The 12,151-nt window shown below is 49.1% G+C and overlaps 1 protein-coding gene across 1 annotated transcript; it reads right to left on the bottom strand.

Annotated features, from left to right (window-relative positions):
• Positions 1 to 4,093: 4,093 nt before the first annotated feature.
• On the bottom strand, positions 4,094 to 9,417 carry LOC102391475. Its single transcript, XM_025273132.3, has 3 exons — positions 9,337 to 9,417; positions 5,484 to 5,873; positions 4,094 to 4,617 (listed from the first exon to the last, which is right to left on the bottom strand). Exons 1-3 carry the CDS (start codon positions 9,415 to 9,417, stop codon positions 4,375 to 4,377), a joined length of 714 nt encoding a protein of 237 aa, XP_025128917.3. The 3' UTR covers positions 4,094 to 4,374.
• Positions 9,418 to 12,151: the final 2,734 nt, after the last annotated feature.

Genomic DNA, 12,151 nt, shown 5'->3' with positions numbered 1-12,151 from the left:
TTTCTGAAACAAGGGAGATTAAGATCCATGACCATAAAGAGTCTGATGAAGGTATCTTCAGGTCACAGGCAAGAAAGAAATCCAGCAGGAGACAATTCTGTTCCATCAGTCAGGGTTGCCTGTGGGTACCAGGTGCCACCAAGCCACATGCTTGACTCAGAGAAGTCTTGGGCATAGAGGGGGCCAGAGGAGGGGGTCACAACCTTGCATCCCCTCCAGAATCCTGGGTGGAAACACTTCATTACTGGCAAGTGTCCAAGTCCTTATCTTTGCCAAGTGACTCTCTGAGCAGGTCTGGTCTTAGCAGCACGGGGGAGGATGCTGTGAGTGGAGTTTGAACAAGGATGGTGGTCCCGCCACATGGAGGAAATGGAAATCTGCTGCACAGAGACCCTTGCTGATGACCAAGCCATTTCACTGTTGGGAGTATTTTCTTTTGCTGTGTGCCACTAAGCTAACATCCAGCTGCAGGAGGTTGTACGGGTCAGATGGGCAGAGTGTGCCCAGCGCAGTTTGGAGGGCAAACAGTTTGCGTTACCTGTGCCCACACCTTTTTTGAAATGACAGGGGTGTTGAACCCCACAGTGGGTCTGTCTGCCCAAGTTTCAGGGTTCCCAGTGAGGCCCTGGTTATCAGCGAGGGCCACTCTGAATTAAAGCAGGGCACCATACGTGAGGATTTGTGTCCAGTTATGACCAACCTAGATAGCATATTCAAAAGCAGAGACATTACTTTGCCAACAAAGGTCCGTCTAGTCAAGGCTATGGTTTTTCCAGTGGTCATGTATGGATGTGAGAGTTGGAATGTGAAGAAAGCTGAGCGCCGAAGAATTGATGCTTTTGAACTGTGGTGTTGGAGAAGACTCTTGAGAGTCCCTTGGACTGCAAGGAGATCCAACCAGTCCATTCTGAAGGAGCTCAGTCCTGGGATTTCTTTGGAAGGACTGATGCTAAAGCTGAAACTCCAGTACTTTGGCCACCTCATGCGAAGAGTTGACTCATTGGAAAAGACTCTGATGCTGGGAGGGATTGGGGGCAGGAGGAGAAGGGGACGACAGAGGATGAGATGGCTGGATGGCATCACTGACTCGATGGACATAAGTTTGGGTGAACTCCGGGAGTTGGTGATGGACAGGGAGGCCTGGCGTGCTGCGATTCATGGGGTTGCAAAGAGTCAGACACGACTGAGCGACTGAGCTGAACTGAACTGAACTGATGCGGACGCTTTTGTTTCACTTTGTTTCATTTCTCCCCGCCTCCAGTGGGAGAGTAGGGTCCATGGTAGCTCCTGGTTGTCCACAACAACAGGTTGCGGGTGGGCTCTGGGTTTACTGGCCTGTGATGAACTGGCCCCTGGCTTGTGTGGTTCTCCCAGAGCCCTCTGCATTGCCATCATCTTTTATGTTTGCTAACATAAGATTACCCCACTGGAAAAGACCCTGATGCTGGGAAAGATTGAGGGCAAAAGGAGAAGCAGGAGGCAGAGGATGAGATGGTTGGATAGAATCCACCAACTCAATGGACATGAATCTGAGCAAACTCTGGGAGATAGAGAAGAACCGGGAAGCCAAGTGTGCTGCAGTCCATGGGTTTGCAAAAACTCAGACACGACTGTTGAACAACAACAACAAAAGTGTTCAGACTCTTGGTATTGCCTTTAACTTTAGGTGAGAAAGATTAATCTCTGCTTGAGTGAGAGCAAGTTCTAGTGTTTCAGATCATCAGATTTTCAAAGTCCGGTATCTTCTAATCACCTTGTAGTAGTGCATTTAATGATGGATTTATTGCATTTATTACAATCACGGACTGCTTCAGAGTTATATCAGTAAATAGTGTTTCTCCAGTTTAAACAACTCAAAGCTCTCCTGTAACTGCTGAGCAGTTGTGAACTTGCTCATCTTTCAGTCTAAGCACAGCGGGTCATGTACTCAGCAGTGATAGATGGTTCTAACTGCTTTTCTCCAAGTGTTTATTTCTGCATTTACTTACGCAGTAGGCATCTGTCTCCTGTGTATATGGCCTCTGTTCCAAATGTGCCAAGCATGCCCCATTCAGTTCACACATGATCACTGCTCCCTGAGATGTGTGAGACCTCACGGTCCCAGGAACTGTCAGATCCAGGGGGGACCCTTCATGTGCCCAGGACTTGGGGGGACTGGGTGCTGGTTATCAGCAACTTGGACTGCTTCCCTTGACCTCTGTGATATTTTGCTGTCCTTCTAACTCTGCTGACTCATCTCTTAAATGTCAGAATTTCTCAGAATTCAGCTCTTGGTCTTTTCCTCTCAAGCTGTTGCCCAGGCTGGGCCACCTCATCCTGTATGCCAATGACTCCTGCATCTTTCTCTCAAGGCTGACATTGCCCTGGAGACCTGCCCCCTATCCCTACCCCCACCCCAGGGGTGTCTATCAGTCTCTGTCTGAGATCGATGTCAGCCCGCTGTGTTCTCAGGTTCTCCGAAAATTCCTCCTCCAGGAACTGTGTCCGTGTTGATCATGAGGGGGTCAGAGGTGTTCAAGATCAAACACTGAAGGTTGGTCTAATGTGTTAGAGTGGATTTTCCCTGAAAAGCACAAATCTCTTACCTTGAGATTTTTCTGGAGTGACTGAGAAAGGGTGGTGTTAGGGCCACTTTCTTGGCAGGCCGTGGAGGGCGTTTGCCTCTCTGGGTGACCCATCCTGGGTGTCAGGGACCAGGAGAGTTTGGGAACCAGTCACATCTTGTCCTGTTCCTGGTAGCTTGTCAGGCTGGGAGTGAGTGCATTGAGAAGATGGAGACGATGGGGTTCGAGGAGGGTCCCCACCCCTTGGCCCCAGGGCATCCGTTGCACATGGTGTTGGCTGCACAGAGTTCCCTGGCTGTGCTACATCCTGGGGTCTGTGACCAAATCCACAAGGCTGCTGGAAACCCTCACTCATTCATTCATCAAATATAAGTGAAGGGGTGACCTGGCAACCCCACCCCCTAGGTTTTTACCCAAAGGAACTGAAGCAGGGGCTCCAACAGGCATGTTCACAGCAGCCAGGAGACGCAAGCAGCCCAGATGCCCATTGATGGATGGATGGATAAATAAAATACTGTATACATATGCAATAGAGGGGCTTCCCAGGTAGCTCAGTGGTAAAGAACCCGCCTGCAATTCAGGAGATGAGGGTTCGATCCCTGGGTTGGGAAGAACCCCTGGAGAAGGAAGTGGCAACCCACTCCAGTATTCTTTCCTGAAGAATCTCATGGACAGAGGAGCCCAACAGGCTACAGTCCATGGGGTCACAAAGAGTCGGACATGACTGAGCATGCACATATATACAATGGAAAATAATTCCACAGTACATAGAATGAAAACACAGACAGATAAACCTTAACAACGTTATGCTCAGTGAAATAAACCAGAATCAAAAGAACAAATAGGAGTCTGCTTACATGAAATATTCAGAAGAGGCAAATTCATAGAGACAGAAAGTAGACAGAGGTTTTCAGGGGCTGGGGGGAGAGAAGAGAGGGGAGTTATCGCTGAAGGGGGACAGAGATTCTGTCTGGAATGATGAAAATTTTGGAAACACATTGTGCTGATGGTTGCACAGTACTGTGAATGTAATTAATGGTTGAAACAGCTAATTATATATATATATTTCACCAGAATAAAAAAATATGTAAATGGAGGGGTGACAGTTACCGTTATGGTTCCTAGCGTGCTTCTGCACACCTGTGAGGGGGCGGTTCCGGGGCAAGAGCCAGACCTGGTGGCACCGCAGCCTCCAAGTCCAGCCCCGAGGAGGATCTGGAGGTGGGTCTCAATGCTGAGCCGTGAGAGGCATCTTATTAATAATACATGGAGAGACCTTTTTATTTCCCTGGGACTCAGGTGCCAAACTGGTAAGTCCCTTTTCACTCTACTAATGTGGGAGTTTATCCCTTCTTTTCGGAGAAGCCAATGGCACCCCACTCCAGTACTCTTGCCTGGACAATCCCATGGATGGAGGAGCCTGGTAGGCTGTGGTCCTTGGGGTCGCTAAGAGTCGGACACGACTGAGTGTCTTCACTTTCACTTTTCACTTCCATACATTGGAGAAGGAAATGGCAACCCACTCCAGTGTTCTTGCCTGGAGAATCCCAGGGATGGGGAGCCTGTTGGGCTGCCGTCTATGGGGTCGCACAGAGTCAGACACGACTGAAGCGACTTAGCAGCAGCAGCAGCAGCAGCATCCCTTCTTTGTGGAGGGGGCAGAGAGGCTGGCTGTGGGCTGGGTGAATGTTCCCCGGTGACACGCTTTAGAGGGCCTGGCTGTGGGACATGGTGTGGAGGACCCAGGACATGTGTAGAAGCTGAACGTGGAAAATGGGGTGGAGGCGGCGGGGAGGCCTTGACTCTTGGTTCAGAGTGTGTGCTGGAGCCCAACAGGCTGAGGGTTCCTGAGCAGTGTGGATGGGAAAAGCTGACCTCCCGGGGGCAGGTGGATGCTTCCTGGGTAGGCTAGACTGTCCGGCAGCTCCCCAGAGGCCCACGTGGCCCACGTGACTTCAGCGCGGGGCAGGCACTGGCATCCGCAGGTTGTAATTATGTTGATCATGATTCTTTTCCACCCCAGGCTCTCCTTTTTCTTCTTCATTTTTCTCCCCTAAAAAAAAAACACACAAAAAAGCACTCCTCCCCGTTTCCTTCAAAGCTCTGTGGCATCTTCAGATCTGGGTACTTGAAAGCTAAGGCTGATCTTAATTTCCGATGGACGTAACGTGCGTTGGAAATTCTTTTCCACATCAAATTAAGTCTGTCTTGGACTGATTTCCTGGAAGTGTTTTTCATTAGAATAATAGTCCTCAGCTGAGAGATCAGAAGACCCGCTACCACAGAAGGGGAAACAGAAAAAGAGACAAGGTATTGCCAAGTGTGCCCCCCAGGAGGCACCCAGGGGACGTGGCCAGGGAGAAACAGTCCCATCTCCAGGCTGGTCCCTGGAAAGCGGCTCTGGGTCTGATGGGCTACCAGTAACTTCAGTGACAAAGCCTTTTTTTTTTTTTTTTTTTTTTTACTGAGAGCATAAAGAAGAGAGAAACTGAATTCAACCAGCCAACCTGCCAATCGAGTAGCCAAGTTCACTGGGCACCTACTGACTGCCCACCCATCTGAGGTGCCAGGCATCTAACCATTAACAAGACAAAGTCTTGAACAAGAGTAAAACTCTCATGGGGCTTGACTCGGGGATGAAGACAGAGCTCCCCGAGTGTTAGTTGTTCAGTTGTGTCTGACTTTTGTGATTTCTTTCCCTGGTGGAAACATGCCCCTCTGTGCAATGCACACGCACACACCCTTGGCCTTGCCTACAAGAGTTCCAGGAGAGCGGAGGAAATCCTTGAGAAATTCTTTCCTCCTCCTCCCGTCTGAAACTTGACTTGTTTACTGCAGCCTGTTAACGGCCTTGAGAGTGTCTTTAATCCCTAGCCAGGGTCTTTAAATGTAATACATCAATAACAGGTAATTACTCACTTTGACCTCCTTGCTCTTTCCCCGTGCCCTGCAGGGTGAGCCTTGGAACTTCCAAGTCCTGTAGCAGATTCTTCCCATCAAAGTGTCAGAGCTCGGAAGGCGCACATCGGGGTACTGGTGCGCTGGCTTTAATCCATCCCCCGCCCCCTCCTCTTGTCCCAGCCTCGTGGTCACTGTCGGGGGCTGGCGTTCTACCTGCAGGTTTAAAGGCGGCACCACTGCAGGCCCAGACGAACTGGCCCCGTGCACCCACCTTGCTGCCCCGAAGCATTGTATGCGGCTGGTTAGTTGCTCCCAGCCTGTCAGGTTGTTCCAGTTTTGTATGTTCAGGAAAATCCTGTTACGTTCAAAACTTCCTTTTGCCCCAAACTGATCTTTGCTCTGAGAGGCCTGAACACAATGGTCCAAGGAGCTCGCTCCTTGGTTTGGTGCCTGGAGCTCCTGTAGCAAGATTCCCAAGGCGGCAAGGTTTGTTTGTTCTGTTGCCAGCTTAGGGCTGGACGGCCTGGTCCCTGGCTCTGGTGAGCTGCTGGATCAGCCCTGACCTGAGGACAGCGTTGTGCGCAGTCTATGGGTGGGGATGTGTCTCCCCCACAGAAGCCACGTGCACAGCTTGCCTTCCCTTCCTGACATGTGGGAAGGTGAAAGTGTTAGTTGTTCAGTTGTGTCTGACTTTTGTGACCCCATGGACTGTAGCCCACCAGGCGCCTCCATCCGTGAAATTCTTCAGGTAAGAATACTAGGGTGGATTGTCATTCCCTTCTCCAGGGAATCTTCCCGACCCAGCAATCGAACCCAGGTCTCCTGCACTGCAAGCTGATTGTTTATGATCAGGGAAGCCCATACATGTGGGAATAGCCACACAAATGCTCTAACTTTGTTGCTAAAGCATTGTGTTAAATGCTGCAGGCTTGGTTCTCTGTTCAAATGACATCCTTACCGCCCACCCCAGGCTCCCTTGTGTGGATGAAGAGATGTTCTGGACTTCAGCTGAGGCAGGGACACTAATGACCGTAAATGCTGATCACTCAGAGGAAGTGAAGTCTTAGGGTGCAGAGTCCTGTCAATACATCCTACCTGGGGCTCCCGCAGAAGTGACATAAGCAGTGAATGAGGAACTCACTGGAGGCTTAAGGGTTGGCCCCACCAGGGCTTCCCTGGTGGCTCAGAAGGTAAAGAATCCTACTGCAATGCAGGAGACCTGGGTTCGATCCCTGGGTTGGGAAGATCCCCTGGAGGAGGGCATGGCAACCCACTCCAGTATTCTGGCCTGGAGAATCCCCGTGTACAGAGGAGCCTGGCAGGCTACAGTCCATGGGGTGGCAAAGAGTCAGACATGATTGAGCACAGCACAGCACAGAGTTAACTTGAGGGGAACACTGAACGTATTTCCTGACACTGGAAGCAATACGTACGTTTCTAGACCCAAACAATCAAAACTGCACAATTGAATCCTGTGATGTTACTCAGACGGTTTCCGCACTTGCTAATGATAGAAACTCACTTTGAAGGTAGACACAACAAGGTCTTACAGGATGTTCTGGAGTTTCAGGGGGAGCTGTGACTAACAGAGTGGAAACTTTCACTTTTAAACCTGATTTCATCCTTAACCCTGCTGGTGACCTCTGGCCTCTCACCTACTCTTTTGGTGCCTGTTTCCCCGTGATTGTGATGGCTACGTCATATCAAAGGGGCCTCTATATGTCATGGAGACCTCACATGATAAGAAATATGTTTATACTGAAGAGTGCTGAGGGCGTCAAACTCCGTCTCTACAGCATGTCCTGTATTTCAGTGGTCCCTAGCCTTGTTGGCACCAGAGGCCAGTTTCACGGAAGACAATTTTTCCATGGACTGGGAGTTGAGGGGGGATGATTCAAGTGCATTACATTTATTGTGTACTTTATTTCTATTATTATTACGTCTGCTCCATGTCACATCATCAGGCATTAGATCCGAGAGGTTGGGACCCCTGCTTTATTGTAATCAATGTGGTAAAAAGAAAAGTCATTTTTTGGATGTTATGGAGCTCCACATGCTTCTGGGCTGAAGCCCACTTTCCACAAGCTGACCATCAGCTCCCTAGCGTGCCCTGTCCAGTCAAAGACAAGCATCCCGAGAGGCAATGGGGGCATTCCATGGGAACGATGACCAGTAGTCTCTTCTGCCCATCACAGAATCTTCTGTAATTTTTTCCAGCAGAAATTAAAATAAAAGAGGATCTCCCTGGAGTGCCTGGCAGATGGTAAGTGCTCCGTAAACACTATTTATCACCATATCATTGTTGGTTTTTTTTGCCCAAGTCCCAGGCAGAGGAACAGCTGGTGGTTGATGTGAGGAACTCTTGGACCAAAGTCCCGACCACCATTTTTTCCTTTCCTTTGGAAATAGACAGATCAAGCCACCAACGTTCATTTCTCACAGATCAGTGCTTTTTATGTTAGGAAATCTTTTCTCTGATGTGCACACAAAAATCCTCCTTTTCCTTGATCCCTTCCAATTCTCAGTTCCCCATGGAAGGAAAATTTCTCTCTGACTCAAAATTGTAGTTAAGTGCAAGAAAAAACTAATGATGTTCCTCTGTTAAGGAAAGAACAATCTGTAAGTTTTAACTAAAATTCAAATAATACAGTTTAGATTTAATCATCTCAGCAAATAGAAGCCAAATATCCATTGCTCTGAGTAGTTGACTACTCAAACATTGAGACAAGAATAATGTAAATTAGAAGATTTAAATATATTAATATATTTAACTTGCCTTTATATATTTATCTGTTGTTGTTCAGTTGCTAAGTCATGTCCAGCTCTTTGTGACCCCCATGGACTGCAGCAGGCCAGGCTTCTCTGTCCTTCACCATCTCTCAGAGCTTGCTCAAACTCATGTCCATTGAATCAGTGATGCAATCCCCCTATCTCATCCTCTGTCGTCCCCTCCTTCTCCTGCCTTCAATCTTTCCCAGCATCAGGGTCTTTTCCAATGAGTCGGCTATTCACATCAAGTGGCCAAAGTATTGGAGCTTCAGCTTCAGCATGGGTCCTTCCAATGAATATTCAGGGTTGATTTCCTTTAGGATAGACTGGGTTGATCTCCTTGCAGTTCAAGGGATTCTCGAGAGCCTTCTCCAGCACCACAGTTTGAAAGCATCTCTTCTTTGGCCTTCAGCCTTCTTTATGGTCCTATTCTCACATATATTTACTTATTGTTAAAGTTTTTTTTTTGGACCATTTTTAAAGTCTACTGACTTTGTTACAATATTGCTTCCATTTTAAGTTTTGGTTTTTGGCCCTGAGGCATGTGGGATCTAGTTCCCTGGCCAGGGTTAGAACCTGCACTGCCTGCGCTGGGAGGTGGAGCCTTAACCTCTGGACCACCAGGAACGTTCCGACTTACTTTTCTATCTCTCTATTCTGTAAAGGCAAGTTAAACACTCAGGCAGGTGAGACTTGCCATGCCTGCCTGCGTCCTGTGTCCAGGGTTCTGAGCTCTTTCTGTATTTTGAGGCACTGTTGTTCCTGACAACTATGGTTCACAAATGACTTGTGTCCAGCCTGTCTCAGAAATCTAGCCCTGGTCAGGGGGAGGCCGATCTGGAGGAGAGACGGAGCTTGAGGAAGTGTGGGCTCTGTGCAGAAACCACCGCAACCAAGAAACTCAGCCTGTGCTTCCCTCATCATCAGTTTATTCTGAGACTACTGTTGACCATGATGGAAACTTCCTGCTACTAAAAGAAGTCAAGTGTTTGTCCGAGGAGCGAAACAAAGCTGACCCAGCTGGGTGGCCTGGGGCAGTATTGACCATGGCTGATGACGACTCAGCTTTTCACTGTCCTAGAGCAGCAGAATTGAGCCTTACCTGTAAGGTTTTTGCAACCACCTGAGAGGGTGGAGGAAAGGACTGCCCTGTCCCACTCTGGCCTAGCTGTTGGAGACCCATGGCCCGCCTCACTATTCACACAGGCAAAGCCAAGGTCCCTCCCCGGTGACCTTAGGGGACACTCTGAAACTGGGGAGATCCTAGAACAAACTGTAGGAACCTGTAGGAATGACGCATAATCATACCTTATAACATTTAAAACGTGAGATAATTAAACTCTTCATAATCCACTTGTGGTTTAGGATGTATGTCTCCTATAAGAATATTCTAATAATGCTTTATACATGGAAAATGTTCATTAAACATCTTCAATCAAAATCTCGCACAGAAGATTCTCTGGGCCCACGTCTGAACTACAGCCCATCGCTACGCGTGTCAAGTGTGGATTTGTTTATGGGAGAGTCTGGGCTGCTGTGCGTACAGGAAGCAGGTGTGTGACTTGGTTTGGGGTGACTTAATGTCACCTCCTCACTGTACTCCACTGCGTATGAAGAATCACAGGATTAATTTCTGGGTGTGGACGAGGGCCAATGGGGGGTTGCTTTATTATGTTCACCCCAGCCTCTCCTCGAGGGACAGTGTGAGCACGTGCTTGCAGCAGACGCCGAATGCCAAAAATGCATCCAGAAGTGCCCTGGGACTCTGCCGTCCCCCCACAAAAGTTGAGACATCTCTGTACTCTTGGTGAATGGTGTTTATTTGCTGTTCCAGCTCCTCTCCTGGCCTCAGCTCCCTCTGTCTTGAGGGCTGTCCGTGTCACCCCGTCTTGGTCTGCAGCGCTGAGCACAGAGCATCTGGTCACACAACTGCTGCTGGTGCCAACACACGTTTCATCCCCCATTGCTGTTAACTCTGCAGCGAAGCGGGAGGTTGGTGGGCAATGTCCTGGGTCTTTCAGGTCCTACTTTGGTTTCATAGTCCCTGTAATCCGAGCTCCCCAAACTGAGTGCTTGGGTGATGACTGTCGGATGATGGCTTTATCCTAACCGGTTACTGGACAGTCATGTTTGGAGGTGTGTTTATGCTGTGATTGAAACAGGGGTGCTCAGAAGACCCTGAGGGAGTCTTGCGTGGACAGGCGGTGCTCCTGCTGCTATGAGGTCAGCTCCATGTGATGCCTACCCCCTGCCCCGAGACCCCTGGTGCAGCTGACCTGTGGTGGGAAACCCACAGCTCTGTGTGTGTGAGCTGCTGCTGCTGCCCATCTGAAATAGCCACGGCTGCCATGGGGGCGGTGGGAGAGGGTGGTCATGACAGAGGAAGGGCGGGGCCTCCCCTAGTGAGGCCTCGTGGCCACGGAAGAGGCAGACTGTCCGGAGGTTCATGGCGGCAGCTCTGACTCCATCCACCGTGGGCTGGGGGATCCCAGAGGTGCTTGGAAGGCCTCACATTCCTCTTACTTAAGAGGTGTGTGTGCACATTTCTGGTGCAGCTATTTATAAGCACACTCATGTCTCAGTCACCATGCTTATTAAAGGCACAAATACTTTACCTCTTAGCAAAGATGAAAATAGTTTTCACAGATTTCCTGGCAGGCAGCATCACAGCCTCGCCAACCCCTTTCATCTGCAGATTTCAGCCTCATAAAGTATTGATCTGGGGAACAGAGCTCGTTTCAGGGCCACATTCCCGAGAAACATAAAACCAGCTTCCCCAGGAATGGAGTGCCTGCCTCCACCCGAGGAGATCATGAATGTAAGCTAAGTTGCTCAGTCATGTCCAACTCTTTGTGACCCCATGGACTGCAGCATGTCAGGCTTCCCTGTCTGTCAGCAACTCCCAGAGCTTGCTTAAACTCATGTCCATCGAGTCAGTGATGCCATCCAACCATCTCATCCTCTGTCTCCCCCTTCTCCTCCTGCCTTCAATCTTTCCCAGAATCAGGGTCTTTTCCAATGAGTTGGCTCTTCCCACCAGGTGGCCAGAGTACTGGCGCTTCAGCTTCAGCATCAGTCCTTCCAATGAATATTAAGGGTTGATTTCCTTTAGGATTGACTGGTTGGATCTCCTTGCAGCCCAAGGGGCTCTCGAGAGTCTTTTTGAGCATCACAGTTGGAAGCATCAGTTCTTCAGCTCTCAGTCTTCTTTATGGTCCAACTCACATTCGTACGTGACCTGTCATAGCTTTGACTTACATGGACTTTTGTTGGCAAAATGCTGTCTCTGCTTTTTAATACTGCTGTCTAGGTTTGTAGTAGCGTATCTTCCAAGGAGCAAGCTAAAAGAAAAAGTAAAAGTGTTAGCTACTCAGTTGTGTCTGACTCTTTGCGACTCCATGGACTGTAACCTACCAGGCTCCTCTGTCTCTGGGATTCTCCAGGCAAGAATACAGAAGAGGGTAGCCATTCCCTTCTCCAGGGGATCTTTCCAACCCAGGGGTCAAACCTGGGTCTCTTGCATTGCAGGCAGATTCTTTACTCTCTGAGCCACGAGGGGAGGCCTGTGATAAAAGAGATCTGGAGTCAATTCCTGGTCTGTTCATTATCGTTTCTTGGGGGATTGGGGTGGGGTGATGGTTTCTACTTCTCAGGGGTGCTCTGAGGATACAACAGGACTTCAGCACAGTGCTGGCCACAGAGTAGGTGCCCCCAAAACAGTAACTACAGTTAATAAGTATTGATAGGTTCATTAATCACATGAACAAATTAGCAGGGACCCATGAGATTTTGGCTATCTCCCTTCAGGGTGTGTAGCCTAAACGCCAGCTTCTTTCTTCCTAGATCATATTCGTCAAATTCTCACCAAAGTGAGTACATGCTTAGCGGAGAGCAGCTCAAGAAGAAGCCTACAGACT

Source organism: Bubalus bubalis, chromosome 22 (genome assembly GCF_019923935.1).
Source record: "Bubalus bubalis isolate 160015118507 breed Murrah chromosome 22, NDDB_SH_1, whole genome shotgun sequence".
Taxonomy (NCBI): domain Eukaryota; kingdom Metazoa; phylum Chordata; class Mammalia; order Artiodactyla; family Bovidae; genus Bubalus; species Bubalus bubalis.
Note: the sequence above shows the minus strand (reverse complement) of the source record. Positions and strands in the feature narration are given on the sequence as shown.